Source organism: Oncorhynchus mykiss, chromosome 26, assembly GCF_057628025.1.
Source record: "Oncorhynchus mykiss isolate SJ-2025 chromosome 26, ASM5762802v1, whole genome shotgun sequence".
Taxonomy (NCBI): Eukaryota; Metazoa; Chordata; class Actinopteri; order Salmoniformes; family Salmonidae; genus Oncorhynchus; species Oncorhynchus mykiss.
The window spans coordinates 26,635,825-26,659,615 of NC_143047.1; the positions used below are offsets into that span (position 1 = coordinate 26,635,825).

A 23,791-nucleotide genomic window follows, 5' to 3' on the forward strand; every position below is an offset into this window, starting at 1 on the left:
CCACCTGCCTCTCATTGCACTCCACGGGGAGCCTGCCTGTTATGCGAATGCAGTAGAAACCAAGGTAAGTTGCTAGCTAGCATTACATTTATCTTATAAAAAACAATCAATCAATAATCACTAGTTATAACTACACATGGTTGATGATATTACTAGTTTATCTAGCGTGTCCTGCGTTGCATAAAATCGATGCAACGCAGGGGGATGATTTAACAAAAGTGTATTTGCGAAAAAAGCACAATCGTTGCACGACTGTACCTAACCATAAACACCAATGCCTTAAAATCAATACACAGAAGTATATATTTTTAAACCTGCATATTTAGCTAAAAAAATCCAGGTTAGCAAGCACTATTAACCAGGGGAAATTGTGTCACTTCTCTTGCGTTCATTGCACGCAGAGTCAGGGTATATGCAACAGTTTGGGCAGCCTGGCTCATTGAGAACCAATTTGCCAGAATTTTACGTAATTATGACATAACATTGAAGGTTGTACAAATGTAACAAGAATATTTAAGACTTAGGGATGCCACCTGTATTTCACTGAAATAATAAACATTTTGTTTTCAAAATGATAGTTTCCGGATTCGACCATATTAATGACCAAAGGCTCGTATTTCTGTGTGTTATTATGTTATATTTTTTTTATTCACCTTTATTTAACCAGGTAGGCAAGTTGAGAACAAGTTCTCATTTACAATTGCGACCTGGCCAAGATAAAGCAGAGCAGTTTGACACATAAAATGACACAGTTACACATGGAGTAAAACAAACATACAGTCAATAATACAGTATAAACAAGTCTATATACGATGTGAGCAAATGAGATGAGATAAGGGAGGTAAAGGCAAAAAAAGAGAGCATGCCCCCATCAACATCGACGGGGCTGTTGTAGAATGGGTTGAGAGCTTCAAGTTCCTCGGCGTCTACATCACTAAGGACTTAAGGATGGTCCACACACACAGTCATGAAGAGGGCAAGGCAGCGCCCCTTCTCCCTCGGGCTGAAAAGTTTTGGCATGGGCCCTCGGATGCTTCTACAGCGGCACCAGCGAGAGAATCTTGACTGGCTGCATCAGCACTCTGTATGGCAAATGCACCGCCTTTGACCTCAAAGCGCTAGAGGGTGGTGCGGACAGCCCATACATCACTGGGGCCGAGCTTCCTGCCATCCAGGACCACTATATCAGACAGTGTCAGAGGAATGCCCGATTGCCTATGACTCCAGCCACCCAAGCCATAGACTGTTCACTCTGCTACCGTTGGGCAAATGGTACCAGAGTATCGGCTCTCGGACCAACAGGCTCAGAGACAGCTTCTACCCCCAAACCATAAGATGGCTATGTAGCAAACTAATGGTACCCAAACGAATGGTACCCAAGCTATCTGCCCTGACTACCTTGCACTGACCCTATGCACATGTGCACAGACACAACCTACATCCCACAAAACCTCCCACACGCACACACTTTTCCACTCCTTCTAGTCTGTTCTTTATTTTACTCTTACTACCCATCCTGATGCCTAGTCAATACCCAGCCTTCATGTACATATCTACCAAAATTACCTCCTACCTTCGCACATTGATCTGGTACTCCCTGTATATACCGTAGCTCCATTCTTGTGTATGTTATTCCTAGTTACCATTTTATTATTAAACTGCATCGTTGGGAAGGACTCGTAAGCAAACATTTCATGGTAAAGTCTACACCAGTTGTATTCGTAGCGTGACAAATACAATTTGATTTGAGTGGGAAGATACTGTACTACTGGCATATATCTTGGCAAAATGTGTCAAATTCTCAATCCAACATTACCGCCCAAGCAGAAAACTATAACAGTCAACAAATCACCCAATACCCAAATCAATGTATTACATCGAAAACAACGGTGCAGCATTATTGATATTATTTACCAAGCAAGCTACCAAATGCACCGGATAGCAAGGGCTTCTCCCGTTCTGAGGATGCATCAAGCTTGCTCCGGCTGTCGCTCACTGGTTAGCATGCTATAACACAAGCAAATGTTTATGAAAGCGAGACATAACGCAACCTAGATATACTAACATGCCTAAATACCGATGGAGTGTAAAATCAGTAGATATCTAGCTAACTACAGTAAGCAGATATGAGCTCGGAAGAACAGTTGTGGGGTGATTTTCTTTCAAGTAAAGAGGTCGCAAAATTGCCCAACCAGCTTGTTAATTGTTATAAAAAGCCACATTAGATTTGACCTACTATAAATCGGTGATAATCTTTCAAATCCGACCAGCTTGGTACTAGCCGGTTGTGAGATCAGTTCAAGTGAGCCGATATAACCAGCTTTGAAGCATAGAAAAATGCATAGACGTAGCTCGTAGGCTAGTATTTATGAATCTGATCACTATTTAGCAGGAAGGTGCAACATAATCTCCGCAAGCGCAGTACACCGGTTTCATCGAAACTCATGCAGGCAACACCGTGCACTATGTTGCAAGCTATTAATACGGCCTTTTAACGCCCTAAACTAAGACGCCTCTGTCAGGCTCGAGTGGAGAAAAAGTTCGGCAACATAAGTTACACAAAATACATAAGAAACTATCACTGTAACAAACACTACCCGGTTTGGAAAAGCATTTATTGTATTTATTTCACCTTTACTTAACTAGGCAAGTCAGTTATGAATACATTCTTATTTACAATGACGGCCTACCGGGAAGAGTGGGTTAACTGCCTTGATCAGGGGCAGAACGACATCTTTACCTGGTTAGTTCGGGGATTCGATCCAAAAACCTTCCGGTTACTGGTCCCAACGCTCTAACTACTAGTCCCCATAAGGACACACAACCAAAGATCTAACGTTAGCAGCCAGGTAACTAGTAAGTTAGGCTGTACATTTTCAGAATTACCATAGACTTATTAGGGTTCTTTACTTATTGTAAACATGTTTGGCCCCTACTTAGTAGACACGTTTACCTAGTTTACTTAGTTACCTAGCATTAGTTAGTGGACTATCTACCTTCCCTGACCCTCGAAAGACACTCCTTGAAATTACCTCGCAGGGTGGGCAAAGATACAACATATTTGCAAAAACAATGTCCCGAAACCAAACAAATCACACCTAACTAACGTTAGTTATCCACATCTACATTATATAATGGGTATCTTAAAATACATACTAAAAGCCAGTTCACTACCACGCATTCATAGTTTGAATATCTTAGAATTTCTAGCAACTGTTGCTAAAATTGTAGGTTTCTGGTTAGTAGCTACTGAACGGCCACAGAACTCCCAAAGACCACAGCTAACTAGCTAGTTATCGACAACTAATGTAAGCATTAGCTATCTAGGCACTGTAGCTAGCGCTCTGCGACACGATTTTAAAAAAAAAGCTAGAACACAAAAAACAAACCTAATACAACTGGGACACTAGGGTACTATTCCTTGTTACAAAAACTGTTATTTGTGACGAGAGTAAATGTGTTAAGAGCTTTCAAATCAAATGTTTTTTAATCAAAGTAGAGTTGATAAGCGCATCACTTACCAGCTAGCTAGCAGGCATCCACCCTCTTGACAGCGAATGAAGTCTGTATACAACGGATGTGACGTTTCTCTATATAAACCAGAGCGCGTGAGCTAAACTCCAAACCTTCGGTTGATCACACGGATCAGACACACTCAAAAACATCGAATTCGAAGTGAATGCAGAGGTGAAAGCTTCAGATATTAACATATTTTTATATCAGCATTGCTTCATCACAAATATTATGTTTTATGTAGATAACATGGCATGCATGACATTTGTTACAAATTCAAGTGTGGACGAACAATATATTACGCTTTTAATAACTAATTTCATCATTATTTGAATCGATTATTTGTATTTATGAAACAAACCCACTGAAACGGTAGAAAATGTTTTTTTGCTCCAAGAATCGAATTGTCACACAAAGGTATTTAGGTACATTCCGTGGAGTTATCCGCCCTCTAGTGCTCTTTTTAAACTGAATAGGTGAAGTATCACTTATCAAACGCTAGAGTGCTACAAAGATTCGACACTCCATGTCTCCCACTGGACGAGACGCACTTTGGTGGTCCACACATTGACGCTGTTCTAATAATCATCGGAAAATACAATATTCAGCATTAATTGACATTTCCCTTGGTCCTATGTTTAAAAACATAATTTCATAAAATAGTATCACATCTGGAGGCAATTACATTTTATTAATTCGATGTTACTTGTGTGTAGTGACGTTTATGTAACTTGAGAAGTTGACTCCATATTATTCAATGATACTGTTGTCACTCCATTTTATAATTGACTTGTGAAGTTTTTTTGTCATGGAATTTGGTAAAACTACCCAATGTCTTGAATTGTAAGTTTAGTCGATTGGTAATGTTATGGACTTAGCTACATAACAGTCTTGAAAGCTGCATTACTGATACAGTATGTGTGGCTGTGCTGCACGATCCGAAGTATCGTGTTATTATAGGAGGGGCAAGTGTAGCGGGGTGGTTGCCCTTCAAAAGCCTCTCCTCTCGCGCCTTACAGTCTCACTCAACCAGGGTAGTTGAGCTGAAAGGACCGCGCCCAGCACCTCTCGACACCATGGGACTCACACACGACCCAACCTTCCAGAAACTGGAGAAATGGTACCATGAACATGCTCTGCACCTCAACATGAGGAAGATGTTTGAGGAAGACAAGGAGAGATTCCACAAATTCAGGTATCTTTATGGTTGACTTTAGTATCAATTTGTTGAAGATACACACAGTATCCTTATTCTAAAAAAAAACATAACATCACCAGTGTAACATGTGATTTCAATTAAAATGCTGTCCATTAGAAAATATTGTCTTCACTTCAGGCTACCTTTAGACAAAGCACATAATATGTCATCATGAACAGATGCTACTGCCAATAAAAAAACGACTGTACAATTTGAGATCTTCGCTATTGCATACTGTGACATAATTCATTCAGGTGCAACTGTCTCCTTCCCCAAAATATGAAGTAGTGCCTTTTATCAGAGTAGCTTATGGGCTTCCACACCATAAAAAATGCACAGCACTTCTGTCTGAACTCTCTTCATGTACTGCTAGTGGTGTGCTGGTGTGTTGTCTGATGTCTGTCTGTATTGCTATCTGTATTGTAATAACCCTAACCTTCTTAAGTGCATTACAAGCACTTCCACATACACAAGCAAAGAGTATAATTGGGATACCCTGCTTGCCTTGGAATTATAAATAGGTGGGTTTCGATTGGGCTACCCCTCAAATTCACTACAAAATGCTTGTGGTGAAACAAAACAGATTTATATTTGTTTCATGGTAAAGGGCTGTTTGATTTTGTAACTCGTGGGCAAAAGGTTATTGAGTTAATTGCCTAAACCCAGAAACAGACAGAATTACATATATAATCCCTCATTTAATAGCATATCTGTGGAAACAGATCACTCACCCTGTCAAATGTTCTGTCTGAATAGCACAACGCTGAAGACAGATCATGGAGACATTCTGATTGATTACTCTAAGAATCTCATCACTGAGGATGTCATGAAGATGTTGGTCGAACTGGTAAATGGCTGCTTCTCTATCGTAATGATTCAAATAACACAACAATTACAAATAGCCATACTGGATTTGGCATTTACCTACAGTCATTATAAAAACAGTCTTCTTCTGCTGTGCGTCCAGTACCCCATCAACCTTTCTGACATGGAAGGCCCATTTGCCCACCAATAGATGTATATATGTTTTCTCTAGGGCAAGTCGAGGGGGATTGAGGCCGCCAGGGACAAGATGTTCCATGGAGACAAGATCAACTTCACTGAGGTGCGTATCTGAGCTTTATTCTTGAGCGTGGTTTATTATCAATGTTATTATCATTGTGATAATGAATGGTCAAATGTAACACACCTGACACCTCAGAAATTGGTTTTAAACAAATAAATGGCACTACATACATTTGCTGTAATTCGCATATCAGTGTGTGTCCTTACTGTATCTTCTCCACCTGTTTGGTTAGGGTCGTGCTGTGCTCCACGTGGCTCTGAGGAACCGCTCCAACCATCCCATCATGGTTGACGGACATGATGTGATGCCTGAGGTCAACAAAGTCCTGGAGAAGATGAAGGGCTTCTGCCACGTGAGTGGGAGCTGACCCAAGGGTCTCAATTTCGTAGTAATCCCCCAAATCTCTTAGTGAGACAGTTTGTATTTCCAATTTGAATAGTTACAGTACCGTTTATTCATAGAATTGCTAGCTATCTCCCTGTGGCATTCAAGGCATAACAAATGCAATTTGACTGAATTGTGTAGGCACTTTTTTCAATGGTCTACTCGTTTGTGTCTGGTGTAGAAAGTTCGCAGTGGCGAGTGGAAGGGCTGGACTGGAAAGTCCATCACAGACGTTGTCAACGTCGGCATTGGTGGATCTGACCTGGTAAGTAAAATTATTGCGTATCATTTGTTAAATTGTCAATATTTTTTATTTAATTAACCTTTATTTACCTAGGCAATATGATGTTGCACTATTAGGTGTGTAAGCTACCTCTGCCATCACTGTGTATTTGTTGTCTTCTTTGCCAGGGTCCTCTAATGGTGACTGAGGCTCTGAAGAACTACTCCAAGGGAGGTCCCCGTGTGCATTTTGTCTCCAACATTGACGGCACACACATCGCCAAAACCCTGGCTGAGCTCAATGCTGAGACCACCCTGTTCATCGTGGCCTCCAAGGTGCCCGCTTTTGGTTGTCTTTACCGTACCAGTGCATTCAATGGTTTTATTGTTTTGTCTGAACACTTGAGAGAGAGATATTCGTAGCCAAAATTATCTCTGAATGGCTTTCCTATTGTCACCCAGCCCTGAGACTGGGTGGAGAGAGCAGCATGAACTGCTAGTGGTTTAGTACTGTACACAGTAGCCTAAACACACATTTGAAATGGAATGTCTTTGGTGTTACTGTAGTGATCTAACTGTCCCTTTTCAGACTTTCACCACCCAAGAGACCATCACCAACGCAGAGTCTGCCAAGGAATGGTTCATTGAGCACGCAAAAGATGTGGGTAGCCTTTTTACCTTTAGAAAAATACAGGGAAAGAGGTTGAATTCTATGACTGAAGATGAATGCAAAGTATGTTAAATTAAACATGGTCTTCTTTACAGAAATCTGCTGTTGCCAAGCACTTTGTGGCGCTCTCCACTGCCGGCGTAAGTTCTAATTTTTGCCATACACCATCATAAATGCAGTGATATGCTCTGCATGTGTTTCTGTAAAATAAAATAACATTCTAATTTGGTTCTTTCTTTCTCCTCTGCAGCCCTTAGTGAAGGCCTTTGGCATTGATCCTGACAACATGTTTGGCTTCTGGGATGTGAGTGCATGTTATCTGATGATGCAGAATGTCATGTGTGCATTGCATTGGGGGTAGTACAGTGCTCTTCCTGCAATGACAGGCTTTTGACGGGGGGACTTAGGCAACAGCTATAAATAGCGTAGACTTCTGACTGAAGTAGGTGCCTGGGCTCACAGGCTGGCAGCTGTGGGGTAATCAGAAGCCGCCCTCTCCAGCTCTGCCCTCAAAGAGTATTATATTATTGGTAGCGACCTTCTCCCTTGGAGAGGTTACTGTAAAGGCTGGGTCACATCAAAGGTCAGAAAGCTATATTTAGTTACATTGTTGGTATTTAAAGGGTAACGGCTCTAACATGCCATGCCCTTTCACGTCTGAGTAAAGATAGCTGCTTGCTCTCAGAAGTAATATGTATAAAAGGCAGTGGTGTGTATTCATGGATGCCAAGGGAAGCCAGGCTTCCCCAAAATGGACCAAGAAAGAAATATTTTGGGTCTATTCTATGTTTCATAAATGTCCTTGAATTTGCAAGAGGCTGATTGCGTGTTACCGGAGAAAGCGTCCGAGCGAACGAAACAGCGCCCCTCTGTCAAATCAAATCAAATTTTATTGGTCACATACACATGGTTAGCAGATGTTAATGCGAGTGTAGCGAAATGCTTGTCTTCTAGTTCCCAACCATGCAGTAATATCTAACAAGTAATCTAACAATTTCACAACACCTACCTTATACACACAAGTGTAAAGGAATTCATATGTACATATAAATGTATGGATGAGCGATTGCCAAACGGCATAGGCAAGATGCAGTAGATGGTATAGAGTACAGTATATACATATGAGATGAGTAATGAAGGGTATGTAAACATTATATAAAGTGGCATTGTTTAAAGTGACTAGTGATACATTTATTACATCCAATATTTAAATTATTAAAGTGGCTAGAGATTTGAGTCAGTATGTTAGCAGCAGCCACTCAATGTTAGTGATGGCTGTTTAACAGTCTGATAGCCTTGAGATGGAAGCTTTTTTTCAGTCTCTCGGTCCCAGCTTTGATGCACCTGTACTGACCTCGCCTTCTGGATGATAGCGGGGTGAACAGGCAGTGGCTCGGGTGGTTGTTGTGCAGACCTCACTACCCTCTGGAGAGCCTTGCGGTTGTGGGCGGAGCAGTTGCCGTACCAGGCGGTGATACAGCCCGACAGGATGCTCTCGATTGTGCATCTGTAAAAGTTTGAGTGTTTGTGTGGGTGGACCATTTCAGTTTGTCTGTGATGTGTACGCCGAGGAACTTAAAACTTTCCACCTTCTCCACTACTGTCCTGTCGATGTGGATAGGGGGGTGCTCCCTCTGCTGTTTCCTGAAGTCCACGATCATCTCCTTTGTTTTGTTGATGTTGAGTGTGAGATTTTTTTCCTGACACCACACTCCAAGGGCCCTCACCTTCTCCCTGTAGGCCGTCTTGTCGTTGTTGGTAATCAAGCCTACCACTGTAGTGTTGTCTGCAAACTTGATGATGAGTTGGAGGCGTACATGGCCACACAGTCACGGTACTTGTAGCCTAGGACAACAAAAATGTAATTTAGGCAACATAAAAGAGGATGACATTGGCGTTTCTCTACAAGTGGGGTGAGTCAACATGTTTTTTATACTTGCACACAAACACACGTGTGTGTGTGTGTATATGTATATATATATATATATACATACATACATACATACATACATACATACATACATACATACATATACAGTGGGGCAAAAAAGTATTTAGTCAGCCACCAATTGTGCAAGTTCTCCCACTTAAAAAGATGAGGCCTGTAATTTTCATCATAGGTACACTTCAACTATGACAGACAAAATAAGAAAAAGAAATCCAGAAAATCACATTGTAGGATTTTTTATTATTTAATTTGCAAATGATGGTGGAAAACTTTTGTTATTGACCAAATACTTATTTATCTCAATACTTTGTTATGTACCCTTTGTTGGCAATGACAGAGGTCAAAAGTTTTCTGTAAGTCTTCACAAGGTTTTCACACACTGTTGCTGGTATTTTGGCCCATTCCTCCATGCAGATCTCCTCTAGAGCAGTGATGTTTTGGGGCTGTTGCTGGGCAACACGGACTTTCAACTCCCTCCAGATCTCAATCCCATAGAAAATCTTTGGAGACTGGCTAGGCCACTCCAGGACCTTGAAATGCTTCTTACGAAGCCACTCCTTCGTTGCCGATTTTGCAGGTTTTCCTAGGTCTGCAATTTTTATCATAGGTACACTTCAACTGTGAGAGACGGAGTCTAAAACAAAAATCCAGAAAATCACATTGTATGATTTTTAAGTAATTAATTTGCATTTTATTGCCAGACATAAGTATTTGATCACCTGCCAACCAGTAAGAATTCAGGCTCTCCCAGACCTGTTAGTTTTTCTTTAGGAAGCCCTCCTGTTCTCCACTCATTACCTGTCTTAACTGCACCTGTTTGAACTTGTTACCTGTATAGAAGACACCTGTCCACACACTCAATCAAACAGACTCCAACCTCTCCACAATGGCCAAGACCAGTGAGCTTTGTAAGGACATCAGGGATAAAAATTGTAGACCTGCACAAGGCTGGGATGGGCTACAGGACAATAGGCAAGCAGCTTGGTGAGAAGGCAACAACTGTTGGCGCAATTATTAGAAAATGGAAGAAGTTCAAGATGACAGTCAATCACCCTCGGTCTGGGGCTCCATGCAAGATCTCACCTCGTGGGGCATCAATGACCATGAGGAAGGTGAGGGATCAGCCCAGAACTACACAGCAGGACCTGGTCAATGACCTGAAGAGAGCTGGGACCACAGTCTCAAAGAAAACCATTAGTAACACACTACGCCGTCATGGATTAAAATCCTGCAGCGCACGCAAGGTCCCCCTGCTCAAGCCAGCGCATGTCCAGGCCCGTCTGAAGTTTGCCAATGACCATCTTGATGATCCAGAGTAGAGGAGAAATGGGAGAAGGTCATCTGGTCTGATGAGACAAAAATATAGCTTTTTGGTCTAAACTCCACTCGCCCTGTTTGGAGGAAGAAGAAGGATGAGTACAACCCCAAGAACACCATCCCAACCGTGAAGCATGGAGGTGGAAACATCATTCTTTGGGGATGCTTTTCTGCAAAGGGGACAGGACGACTGCACCGTATTGAGGGGAGGATGGATGGGGCCATGTATTGCGAGATCTTGGCTAACAACCTCCTTCCCTCAGTAAGAGCATTGAAGATGGGTCGGGATGGGTCTTCCAGCATGACAATGACCCAAAACAGCCAGGGCAACTAAGGAGTGGCTCCGTAAGAAGCATCTCAAGGTCCTGGAGTGGCCTAGTCAGTCTCCAGACCTGAACCCAATAGAAAATCTTTGGAGGTAGCTGAAAGTCCGTATTGCCCAGCGACAGCACCGAAACCTGAAGGATCTGAAGAATGTCTGTATGGAGGAGTTTCCACCCCCATGCTTCAGTGAAAACCTCCATCCATCAGCACGGGCAGAATACCTGCTGCAGTGTGTGCAAACCTGGTCAAGAACTACAGGAAACGTATGATCTCTGTAATTGCAAACAGAGGTTTCTGTACCAAATATTAAGTTCTGCTTTTCTGATGTATCAAATACTTATGTCATACAATAAAATGCTAATTAATTACTTAAAACCATACAATGTGATTTGTCCCCACTGTATATATATGTACATGTGTGTGTATACATATAGGCTACCCTGGGGTGGCAAGGTAGCCAAGTGGTTAGAGCGTTGGACTAGTAACCAAAAGGTTCAAGTTCAAATCCCCGAGCTGACAAGGTACAAATCTGTTGTTCTACCCCCTGTCGTTCTACCCACTGTTCCTAGGCTGTCATTGTAGATAAGAATTTGTTCTTAACTGACTTGCCTGGTTAAATAAAGGTAAAACAAAAAAATATTTCAAACACAGAGAGAAATCATATTTAGCTAACGTTGATTGGACTAAATAGTTTTTGGTATCTTTTAGATGTCACTGTATTATACTAAGAATAGGTGATTAGATGATGTTGAAGTTGAAATGGTGCTGGAATAGTGGAGGCAGCTCCTGTTTTCTTTACGACTTGCAGTAACTCTGTGTTCTAAATCAATAGTTGTTTTGTCAAAAATGCAATATGTTCTGTGGACTTCACCGGACAGATGTTTCTCTTTTTGGTTTTGTAATGAAGCAAATGTGTGGTTGAATTTATTCTGCCACTGTGTCTTCATATTGTCTCGGCCTTTGGCCTATATAGTGTATCATGGTGTCATAGCGTATGAACTAACAGATTATAGAGCAAACAATGCAATTATCACAACACTTGGGTTGTAATATGGCTTTTTTTCTGGATTGGCTTCCCCGAGGATTTTACCCACGCACCACTACTGATAAAAGGTGGCATTCGCATTGAAAATAATTATGAGAAGTGAGAATATTTGGAAGTTGGTGTCTGCCTTTTCATATATATAGGCCTACCTGGCTATTTATTACTTATTACACACTGTTTATTATATTATTACCCAAATGAAGTGCTGTGTAATATGAGGGATTCATTCTCTGCAGTGGGCTGAAATGTGTCACCACAGATAAATACGGGTTAATGGTAAGGAATTTCAAGACATTGTTATGGAATTTTTAGAGGCAGGGGGCCTCTTTCTGGGGCAAGCTGTAGGACCACGTGAGTTTGGGCACAGTTCCCCGTCTCTGTGTCACTTTCAATTACGTAAGCTTCAGAGTGCTCTGAGGTTTATGAATCTTCTCCGGACACCACCAGACACCAATGAATATAAAATACATAGACCAGAATGCACAGCACTGAAATAGTAATTTGAGTAAGAGTCATGTTTCTCAGGTACATAACATTGGTGTTAGGGTCATTTACATTTTGGAGGGAAAAAATACATGTTGCATATTCAAAGTTGTACTGTGAAAATGATTAAGCTCAAGAAATGTTTGTTGATATTGTGCACATTTCTAACCAGATTGTTGCTGTGTTTTAGTGGGTTGGTGGACGTTATTCCCTGTGGTCTTGTATTGGATTGTCCATTGCTCTGCACATCGGTATGTACATTATGTTGTAGGTTTATTCTCCATGTTTAGATATTCTAATGCTTTGATCAGCTGCCTGTACTCTACCTGAGTAGAATAACCTTTGTAATCAATTAAAAGGAGATATTTGAAGAATAACTCAAAGTCTCTGGTCTTTTCTTTCTCCCTAGGCTATGACAACTTTGAGAAGCTTCTAGAAGGGGCTCACTGGATGGTAAGTACAGCCAATTATTCTCACTGTCCAAAGACTTGGAAACTTTTCTATTGGTCAGATGAATACGTGTGAGTTGACCCCCTCTTGTTTCTGTAGGACAACCATTTCACAACCGCCCCTGTGGAGAAGAACGCTCCCATGCTCCTGGCTCTGCTGGGTGTCTGGTACATCAACTTCTTCCAGGCCGAGACCCACGCCATGCTGCCTTATGACCAGTACATGCACCGATTCGCTGCCTACTTCCAGCAGGTCCGTCAGTCACTACCAGGGTTAAGAGACTTTACTAGGGTTAAGAGTTACTACCACAGTTAAGACATGACTGAGTGTAACATAAGTAAACAGCCAAAGCAAAACACAGTGAAGAATGTGTCAGTCTGTGGCAATTTACTATAAAATCTATACACCCTTTGTTCTCTCCAGACCTGACTGCCCTTGACCAGCACAAAAACATCCTGTGGCGTTCTGCATTAGCATCGAATAGCCCCCGTGATATGCAACTTTTCAAGCAAGTTAGGAACTAATATACACAGGCAGTTAGGAAAGCAAAGGCTAGCTTTTTCAAACAAAAAATAGCATCCTGTAGCATAGACTCAAAAAAGTTCTGGGGACACTGTAAAGTCCATGGAGAATAAAAGCACCTCCTCCCAGCTGCCCACTGCACTGAGGCTAGGAAACACTGTCACCACCGATAAATCCACTATAATTGAGAATTTCAATAAGCATTTATCTATGGCTGACCATGCTTTCAACCTGGCTACCCCTACCCTGGTCAACTGCCTTGCACCCCCCACAGCAACTCGCCCAAGCCTCCCCCATTTATCCTTTACCCAAATCCCGATAGCTGATGTTCTGAATGAGTTGCAAAATTTGGACCCCCACAAGTCAGCCGGGCTAGACAATCTGGACCCTCTCTTTTTAAAATTATCTGCTGACATTGTTGCAACCCCTATTACTAGCCTGTTCAACCTCTCTTTTGTATCGTCTGATATTCCCAAAGATTGGAAAGCAGCTGCGGTCACCCCCCTCTTCAAAGGGGAGACACTCTAGACCCAAACTGCTACAGACCTACATCTATCCTACCCTGCCTTTCTAAGGTCTTCGAAAGCCAAGTTAACAAACAGATTACCAACCATTTTGAATCCAACTGTAGCATCTTTGCAATGCAATCTGGTTTCAGAGCTGGTCATGGGTGCACCTCAGCCATGCTCAAGGCCCTAAGCGATATCATAACCTCCATCGATAAAAGACAATACTGTGCAGCCCTATTAATCGACCTGGCCAAGGCTTTCGACTCTGTCACAATCACCACATTCTTATCGGCAGACTCAACAGCCTTGGTTTCTCAAATGATTGCCTCGCCTGGTTCACCAACTACTTCTCTGATAGAGTTCAGTGTGTCAAATCCGTGGGCCTGTTGTCCGGACCTCTGGCAGTCTCTATGGGGGTGCCAAAGGGTTCAATTCTCGGGCTGACTCTATTCTCTGTATACATCAATGATGTCGCTCTGGCTGCTGGTGATTCTCTGATCCACCTCTACGCAGACGACACCGTTCTGTATACTTCTGGCCCTTTTTTGGACACTGTGTTAACTAACCTCCAGACGAGCTTCAATGCCATAAAACTCTCCTTCCGTGACCTCCAACTGCTCTTAAATGCAAGTAAAACTAAATGCATGCTCTTCAACCGATTGCTGCCCGCACCTGCCTGCCCGTCCAGCATCACTACTCTGGACGGTTCTGACTTAGAATATGTGGACAACTACAAATACCTAGGAGTCTGGTTAGATTGTAAACTCTCCTTCCAGACTCACATTAAGCATCTCCAATCCAAAATTAAATCTAGAATCGGCTTCCTATTTCGCAACAAGGCATCCTTCTCTCATGCTGCCAAACATACCCTCGTAAAACTGACTATCCTACCGATCCTTGACTTCGGCGATGTAATTTACAAAATAGCCTCCAACACTCTACTCAGCAAATTTGATGCAGTCGATCACAGTGCCATCCGTTTTGTCACCAAAGACCCATATACTACCCACCACTGCGACCTGTACGCTCTCGTTGGCTGGCCCTCGCTTCATACTCGTCGCCAGGTCGCAGTTGTAAATGAGAACTTGTTCTCAACTAGCCTACCTGGTTAAATAAAGGTCAAATAAAAAAATGAAATAAATAAAACACCCACTCCTTGCCCTGAAGGTAGGATGTGGTCGTATATTGTCAGATTTGTATTTATCAAATGGAAATGTGTTTTACTGTGCATACCAAGTCTAGGTTAAATAGCCTGATAATGTTGTTTTAGTATTAGTTTAAATTTAACTGAAACAGAACTCTGAAGATGTTCAATTCATGTGATGTCTATAGGGTGACATGGAGTCCAATGGAAAGTACATCACTATCCATGGCAAACGTGTCAACTACCATACCGGCCCCATTGTATGGGGAGAGCCTGGCACCAACGGACAGCACGCCTTCTACCAGCTCATTCACCAAGGTACTGCCTCCTTAAAGGAACTGTCCAGTTAAAATCTGACTTTTGAAAGTTTATATTCTCTTAACTCATACCCAAATAATGTTGCTGACTGGTCCATAAGCTCTTCAACATATTGATTAATGGTCAGCTGAAATGGATGAGTATGTATGTTATGGAAGAGTAATATGTTATTAGTCACAGATGCAGTGTTACTGCTGTGTCCTCCACAGGAACTCGCATGGTCCCCGCTGACTTCCTCATCCCTGCCCAGACACAGCACCCCATCAGGGAAAGTAAGCACCATAAGGTAGGCTACCCCTACAGGACACATCTTCCAGCACTACCAACCCACTGGGAACAAACTGGTTAAATCAACATTGTTTCAACGTAATTTGTCAACTTATTGTGACATGTAATCTATGTGTAAAATACATTGGATCTAAAATATGTTGAATCTGTACCATTTAAAACAATGTCAGATCTTCAAAAGAATAGGCTGGGCAGCTCCTCCTACTGGAGAATGTATCTATCTACAGCTAACCTTTGACCTCCCATCCAGGCTTTTAACCAAGCCCAGCACTGCTTAGCTATGATATTTGTTTCGGACAATTACCAATATGCTATTGTGAGAATGATTGTTGAGAGATCTCCACTTAAAAATGAATGAGATTCACTGTTGCTGTCAAGTCATTCCAAAGGGAATGTTTAACAGAGCAAATTAAATGTGACCATACTTTACCACTCATAAATCATCAATGATACTATTTAGGACTATATAGCATTTTCAAAATAATCAACAGCTGTTGTTTTAATTCAACAGAAAAAATAGACCATACAATAGGCCTTGGGTTTCAAGCTGTGGTTGATTTCAAATGTAATGATATTTTGTTTTATTGAATTGTGTTTGGTTTATTTACAAATTAATAATTGATATGTTGGATTCCTGTCTCCATCTCAACCAAAAATTGAAGTTAAAGAATAGGACTAAATCAAATCAAACTTTATTTCAAGTGCATTTGAAATTTGAAATTATTTTTATTTAATCCCATTAATTAATTTAGATTTTTGGTTGAGATGGAGATGTAATCCAGCATATCAATTATTAATTTGAAGACAAACTCAAATTAACACCAGACTAAGTCAGTGGCACAGATGGAACTATCCACAATGAAGATAAGTCTCCTTCAAATGTTGATATTTGGTTGCGTTGACAACCAAACACAATTCAATATCACTTTTGACATACAATAAATACTGTAGCCTATTATTAACTTGTTAACAAATGATATGTTGGATTCGCGTCTCCAACTCAGCCCAAAAGTTAAAGAATGGGATTTAGCCCGTGGCTCAGATGGAGCTATCCAAGCAGTAGATACAGTGCCTTGCGAAAGTATTCGGCCCCCTTGAACTTTGCGACCTTTTGCCACATTTCAGGCTTCAAACATAAATATATAAAACTGTATTTTTTTGTGAAGAATCAACAACAAGTGGGACACAATCATGAAGTGGAACGACAATTATTGGATATTTCAAACTTTTTTAACAAATCAAAAACTTAAAAATTGGGCGTGCAAAATTATTCAGCCCCCTTAAGTTAATACTTTGTAGTGCCACCTTTTGCTGCGATTACAGCTGTAAGTCGCTTGGGGTATGTCTCTATCAGTTTTGCACATCGAGATACTGAAATTTTTTCCCATTCCTCCTTGCAAAACAGCTCGAGCTCAGTGAGGTTGGATGGAGAGCACTTGTGAACAGCAGTTTTCAGTTCTTTCCACAGATTCTCGATTGGATTCAGGTCTGGACTTTGACTTGGCCATTCTAACACCTGGATATGTTTATTTTTGAACCATTCCATTGTAGATTTTGCTTTATGTTTTGGATCATTGTCTTGTTGGAAGACAAATCTCCGTCCCAGTCTCAGGTCTTTTGCAGACTCCATCAGGTTTTCTTCCAGAATGGTCCTGTATTTGGCTCCATCCATCTTCCCATCAATTTTAACCATCTTCCCTGTCCCTGCTGAAGAAAAGCAGGCCCAAACCATGATGCTGCCACCACCATGTTTGACAGTGGGGATGGTGTGTTCAGGGTGTTGCTTTTACGCCAAACATAACGTTTTGCATTGTTGCCAAAAAGTTCAATTTTGGTTTCATCTGACCAGAGCACCTTCTTCCACATGTTTGGTGTGTCTCCCAGGTGGCTTGTGGAAAACTTTAAACAACACTTTTTATGGATATCTTTAAGAAATGGCTTTCTTCTTGCCACTCTTCCATAAAGGCCAGATTTGTGCAATATACGACTGATTGTTGTCCTATGGACAGAGTCTCCCACCTCAGCTGTAGATCTCTACAGTTCATGCAGAGTGATCATGGGCCTCTTGGCTGCATCTCTGATCAGTCTTCTCCTTGTATGAGCTGAAAGTTTAGAGGGACGGCCAGGTCTTCGTAGATTTGCAGTGGTCTGATACTCCTTCCATTTTAATATTATCGCTTGCACAGTGCTCCTTGGGATGTTTAAAGCTTGGGAAATCTTTTTGTATCCAAATCCGGCTTTAAACTTCTTCACAACAGTATCTCGGACCTGCCTGGTGTGTTCCTTGTTCTTCATGATGCTCTCTGCGCTTTTAACGGACCTCTGAGACTATCACAGTGCAGGTGCATTTATACGGAGACTTGATTACACACAGGTGGATTGTATTTATCATCATTAGTCATATAGGTCAACATTGGATCATTCTGGAGAGAGTTTGCTGCACTGAAAGTAAAGGGGCTGAATAATTTTGCACGCCCAATTTTTCAGTTTTTGATTTGTTAAAATAGTTTGAAATATCCAATAAATGTCGTTCCACTTCATGATTGTGTCCCACTTGTTGTTGATTCTTCACAAAAAAATACAGTTTTATATCTTTATGTTTGAAGCCTGAAATGTGGCAAAAGGTCGCAAAGTTCAAGGGGGCCGAATACTTTCGCAAGGCACTGTACATCTCCTTTAAATGTTGAAATTTGGTTGCATTGTCAAGCAAACAAAATTCAGCACTACTTTTGTAATATAGTAAATAGCCTAAAGTTAAGGCTTTCTTACAAACGAATGTAACGTTCAACCTTAAAATGAGTAACACATCCAAGGCCACATTATGAAGTTACTGTCACCATACATTTCTTCTTACTGTATGTAATCATATAAAACATGCATGTTGCTGTAATAATCTGTATAGAATCTCAAACCATATTGTTCTCTTGCACCATGTACATTTAAAATAGTCTCAACTTCAATCCAGGTCATTTAGTTCAGCTATTAGATGAAGCACAGTAATAACCCAATCTGTTGTATAAATGAACAATATATCTGTCAGTGCTTTTAAATGGTTGAAAGCGCAATGACAGACATTTGGGTGACAACTAAACCAAAAATCAGACATGTTTTTTCCATTGGAATTTGGTTATGCTTTTATACCGATGGTTGAAAGCAGAGTGATAACACTTTGGAAATTCAACAAACTTCTGGCTGTTTTTTTGAGTGGGTGAATATAGGTTGTAATCCAATTGATCAACCATCTCAACCGAATATTACCCAATTATCCACATTGAAATGACGTGGTGTCAGTGGGAATGATCTGGGACTAAATACCTTCCCATTCAGTGACTGAGCTAATCATTCAGTTATTCAAGTGATGCCTACTTTTAGTGTATATCTGTCAAAAGAGCCTATGCAGTGTTCATGCTGTGTGATACTGGGGATAATGCTCAGGGATAATGTCATAATGGATAATGCCTTACCTGTTGTATCCTCTGTGTCTGTAGATCCTGATGGCCAACTTCCTGGCCCAGACTGAGGCTCTGATGAAAGGAAAGACCACAGAGGAGGCTAAGAAGGAACTGGAGGCCGGCGGCCTGACAGGAGAGGCCTTGGAAACCATTCTGCCACACAAAGTTAGTGAGAGCAGATCCCTCATGGCGCAAGTCCACTGCAGCCCCAGTCCGGCTGGGCTTAAACCCTGTTGTTATACTGGGGAGATTGTGTGTCTATTGCTAGGGCAGACACTGTTGCTCTGATAGAGATGTGCGTCCTCCTAGTGGACAAAATACGTTTTGCATCAGGATGGAAGAAGCTTCAAACAGGGTGCAACACTGTATAATTACAAGTATACAACAACTGTCTTACAACAGGTTGTGTGATTTTAAAATGTCCTCTTGTTCTGCTGTAAGGTATTCCAAGGAAACAAGCCAACCAACTCTATTGTCTTCAAGAAGCTGAACCCATTCACACTGGGAGCACTTATTGGTAAGAGCTGAATATGGACCTGTGAACCAACAACCAATGATATTTGAAATATTGATCAAAATAATGTATTTACTTGTTATGCTCCCAGTAATAATGTATGGTGTTGTTTGTTTGTTTCACAGCCATGTATGAACACAAGATCTTTGTCCAGGGTGTTATGTGGGAGATCAACAGTTTTGACCAGTGGGGGTAAGTGTGACTATTTGAAACCAAGCTCCTCTATAATGTGTAATCTATGACAGATTATAAACAGAGCCTTTATCCTATGAAATTGTATGAACAAATGTTTCATTGACATTCCAGTCTGTCCACTCTGGTGAGTTTTTTGGTGACTTACTATTCTGTCCATTATTATGTCTATTATTATGTCTATCTACAGTTGAAGTTGGAAGTTTACATACACTTAGGTTGGAGTCATTAAAACTCATTTTTCAACCACTCCACATATTTCTTGTTTACAAACTATAGTTTTGGCAAGTCGGTTAGGACATCTACTTTGTGCATGACACAAGTCATTTTTCCAACAATTGTTTACAGACAGATTATTTCACTTATAATTCACTGTATCACAATTCCAGTGCGTCAGAAGTTTACATACACTGAGTTGACTGTGCCATTAAACAGCTTGGAAAATTACAGAAAATTATGTCATGGATTTAGAAGCTTCTGATAGGATAATTGACATAATTTGACTCAATTGGATAATAATTTGAGTCAACCTTTTGGATGCATTTCAAGGCCTACCTTCAAACTCAGTGCCTCTTTGCTTGACATCATGGGAAAATCAAAAGAAATCAGCCAAGACCTCAGATAAAAAATTGTAGACCTTCACAAGTCTGGTTCATCCTTGGGAGCAATTTCCAAACGCCTGAAGGTACCACGTTCATCTCTACAAACAATAGTATAAACACCATGGGACCACACAGCCGTCATACCGCTCAGGAAGGAGACGTGTTCTGTTTCCTAGAGATGAACATACGGAAAGTGCAAATCAATCCCAGAACAACAGTAAAGGACCTTGTGAAGATGCTGGAGGAAACGGGTACAAAAGTATCTATATCCACAGTAGAACGAGCGCTATATCGACATAACCTGAAAGGCCTCTCGGCAAGGAAGAAGCCACTGCTCCAAAACCTGCCATAAAATATCCAGACTATGGTTTGCAACTGCACATGGGGACAAAGATCGTACTTTTTGGAGAAATGTCCTCTGGTCTGATAAACAAAAATATAACTGTTTGGCCATAATGACCATCATTATGTTTGGAGGAAAAAGGGGGAGGCTTGCAAGCCAAAGAACACCATCCCAACCGTGAAGCATGGGGGAGGCAGCATCATGTTGTGGGGTTGCTTTGCTGCAGGAGGGACTGGTGCACTTCACAAAATAGATGGCATGATGAGGTAGGAAAATTATGTGGATATATTGAAGCGGCATCTCAAGACATCAGTCAGGAAGTTAAAGCTTGGTCGCAAATGGGTCTTCGAAAAGGACAATGATCCTAAGGATACTTCCAAAGTTGTGGCAAAATGGCTTAAGGACAACAAAGGCAAGGTATTGGAGTGGCCATCACAAAGCCCTGACCTCAAGCCCATAAAAAACTTGTGGGCAGAACTGAAAAAGCGTGTGTGAGCAAGGAGGCCTGCAAACCTGACTCAGTTACACCATCTCTGTCAGGAGGAATGGGCCAGAATTCACCCAACTTATTGTGGGACGCTTGTGAAAGGCTACCCAAAATGTTAGACCCAAGTTCAACAATTTAAAGACAATGCTACCAAATACTAATTGAGAGTATGTAAACTTCTGACCCACTGGGAATGTGATGAAATAAATAAAATACTAAATAAATCATTCTCTCCATTATCATTCTGACATTTCATAATCTTAAAATAATTTGGTGATTCTAACTGACCTAAGACAGGGAATTTTTACTAGGATTAAATTGTCAGGAATTGTGAAAAACTGAGTTTAAATGTATTTGGCTAAGGTGTATGTAAACATCCAACTTCAACTATCTCTCTATCTCAGAGTTGAGCTGGGTAAGGCTCTGTGTAAGAAGATCGAGCCTGAGCTGCATGGCTCCAGCGAGGTCCACTCTCACGACTCCTCCACCAACGGGCTCATTAACTTTATCAAGAAGAACCACGCCTAACCTGCCACCACCTACCTCATCCATCCTCCCTGTCCTGCCCCCCTGCTGATGGGGGGGTGTCTGGGTTGTAGTGAAGGTAGACTGCAGCATCAGTCACCACGCAGAGGAGTATAAGCACTTTCTATGTTTTTAATCATCTGTCTGTGTCTTGTTTGTTTGTTTGTTGTGCCATCGGACTGTATTTTATGTACCGTTGTATGTTTAAGCAATAAGGCCCGAGGAGGTATGGTATAGGGCCAATATACCACGGCGAAGGACCCTTCTTATGTAAGACGCAATGCGGAGTGCCTGAACACAGCCCTTAGTCGTGGTATATTGGCCATATACCACAAACCCCTGAGGTCCCTTATTGCTATTATAAACTGGTTACCAACATAATTAGAAGGGTAAAAATAAATGTTTTGTCATACCCGTGGTATACGGTCTGATACACCATGGCTGTCAGCCAATCAGCATTCAGGGTTTGAACCACCCAGTTTATAATTATGGGTTTACCACTGTAAAGGGGAACGCTACTGTAGAGTGAGCCTGTGGAGGGGAGTGTAAACTACATCCTAGACTATCCCACTCCACTGATGGGGAGTAAGGCTTTTAATAAACATACATTTCCTTAGTTGATTCTAGCCTGCATTCGGTTCAGAAGTTTGCAGTTGCTGGCAACCCTAGAGGATAATGATGCATTTATGTATGAATAATGGAAACCACTTTCAAACCACACTCTCAATAAATCCAATGAGTTTTACTCATAGGGGAATGTAAGTGTTCCTTTATATCCAAACCATCACTAGATGGCATTAGAGGACCCCAGATTTGGCCCAGTGTAAACCAAACCAGCCTCAGAGTTTGTTCTTTGGAACACAGGGTCAGAGGTCAATCTATCTCCTCTATTTTCCATCCCCACAAATCCCCAGACATCACAGACTGTTAAGTAGCATCCATACTCAGAGAAAAACAAACAGCAGGCAGAAATACATCTGGAAAACATAATGTGATATGCAGGCCCCTCAATGTGAGACAGTTTAATCATCATTAAGCTCTATGATATGCGGCTAAAACTCCATTAAACAAAATACTCTGTGAATTTCAAACAATGTCTCATCAGAATTTCTGCTCGTACATTACAGATTACTTTGCTGTGTAATGCATGAATATGTCTCATCATAAATCCAGCAAGTACATTACCATGATGTTGTATGCAAGAATACCCTGAGTGTACAAATTATTATTAACACCTTCCTAATATTGAGTTGCAGCCCCTCTAGCCCTCAGAACAGCCTCAATTCATCGGACATGGACTCTACAAGGTGTCAAGCATTTCACACGGATGCTGGCCCATGTTGACCCAAATGCTTCCCACAGTTGTGTCAAGTTGGCTGGATGTCCTTTGGGTGGTGGACCATTTTTGAAACACACAGGAAACCGTTAAGTGTGAAAAACCCAGCAGTGTTGTAGTTCTTGACACACTCAAACCGGTGTGCCTGGCAGCCACTATCATACCCTATTTAAAGGCACTTAAATATGTTGTCTTGCCCATTCAACCTCTGAATGGCACACATACACAGTCCATGTCTCAATAGTCTCAAATCTTAAAAATCTTTCTTTAATCTGTCTCCTTTCTTTAACCTGTCTCCTCCCCTTCATCTGCATCAATAAGGGATCATAGCTTTCACCTGGTCAGTCTATGTCATGGAAAGAGCAGGTGTTCCTAATGTTTTGTAAGCTCAGTGTATGTCTCATAAGACCAGCAAGTACCTTACAGATGACTTTGCTCCGCACATGCTTTTTCCATAATACTGTATGCAAGAATATGTGATGTTTGTTTCAACCAACCTAGAAGTACTATTTTTCTCTGTTCCAAACTGCTCCTGGTTATAATTTATTGAGTGCCTAAGAGCACAAAGAGAAAAACCCAGGGACCCAAGACACTGTGGTGGGCTAAGCAATCCTGTTGCTTGGCAACAATACTTCAATCATAACTTAGCCTGGGTTATTTCAGGCTCAGTGGCACAGAATATAACAAGTGAGTTTTGATATAATTTTGGAGTGAGAGAGAGAGAAATAAGTTTGATTCATATTTGCACCTGCTTGGTCAGGGAGAAAAGTATTTGAGTAAGTAGTCTGCCGAATAGCCTACCAACCCATTCTAGGACACATGCACTTTTCAAGTTACATTCAGGAATGCAGCTCAAACTGTTCCATTGAAACCATGAATTTTGAACATGAATACGACTGCCAGTTCAGAGCATGTTCCTGAGATGTTTCAAGAACAATG

General features: G+C 41.3%; 2 protein-coding genes across 5 annotated transcripts in view; one reads left to right on the forward strand and one right to left on the reverse strand.

Moving 5' to 3' along the window:
- LOC110506723 (granule associated Rac and RHOG effector protein 1) overlaps positions 1 to 3,635 on the reverse strand; it is a 45,073-nt gene extending 41,438 nt beyond the window's left edge. For 2 of the 4 annotated variants that reach the window (XM_090222603.1, XM_021586544.3), the window contains exon 1: positions 2,237 to 2,376. The gene's annotated coding sequence lies outside the window, so the exon portion shown is untranslated. Of the gene's footprint in view, positions 1 to 2,236; positions 2,377 to 3,521 lie in introns of those variants that run through there. The other 2 variants (XM_021586545.3, XM_021586543.3) reach the window with 2 other exon arrangements.
- Positions 3,636 to 4,550: 915 nt separating this feature from the next.
- gpib (glucose-6-phosphate isomerase b) lies at positions 4,551 to 22,607 on the forward strand. The gene is made up of 18 exons (XM_021586546.3): positions 4,551 to 4,708; positions 5,468 to 5,558; positions 5,748 to 5,816; positions 6,010 to 6,129; positions 6,343 to 6,426; positions 6,573 to 6,719; positions 6,973 to 7,044; positions 7,149 to 7,193; positions 7,304 to 7,357; positions 12,361 to 12,421; positions 12,580 to 12,623; positions 12,720 to 12,872; positions 14,984 to 15,113; positions 15,323 to 15,399; positions 18,890 to 19,018; positions 19,295 to 19,370; positions 19,493 to 19,559; positions 21,396 to 22,607. The coding sequence occupies exons 1-18, from the start codon at positions 4,590 to 4,592 to the stop codon at positions 21,517 to 21,519; spliced, it is 1,662 nt and encodes a 553-aa protein (XP_021442221.1). The 5' UTR covers positions 4,551 to 4,589; the 3' UTR covers positions 21,520 to 22,607.
- Positions 22,608 to 23,791: the final 1,184 nt, after the last annotated feature.

What these genes read in the sequence shown, in the direction of transcription:
- gpib (XM_021586546.3), top strand. Translation starts at nt 4,590, where the DNA reads ATGGGACTCACACACGACCCAACCTTCCAGAAACTGGAGAAATGGTAC. An exon ending in TCATTGAGCACGCAAAAGAT is followed by an intron (nt 7,045 to 7,148) that starts GTGGGTAGCCTT and finishes TCTTCTTTACAG; the next exon opens with AAATCTGCTGTTGCCAAGCA. An exon ending in TCGCTGCCTACTTCCAGCAG is followed by an intron (nt 12,873 to 14,983) that starts GTCCGTCAGTCA and finishes TGATGTCTATAG; the next exon opens with GGTGACATGGAGTCCAATGG.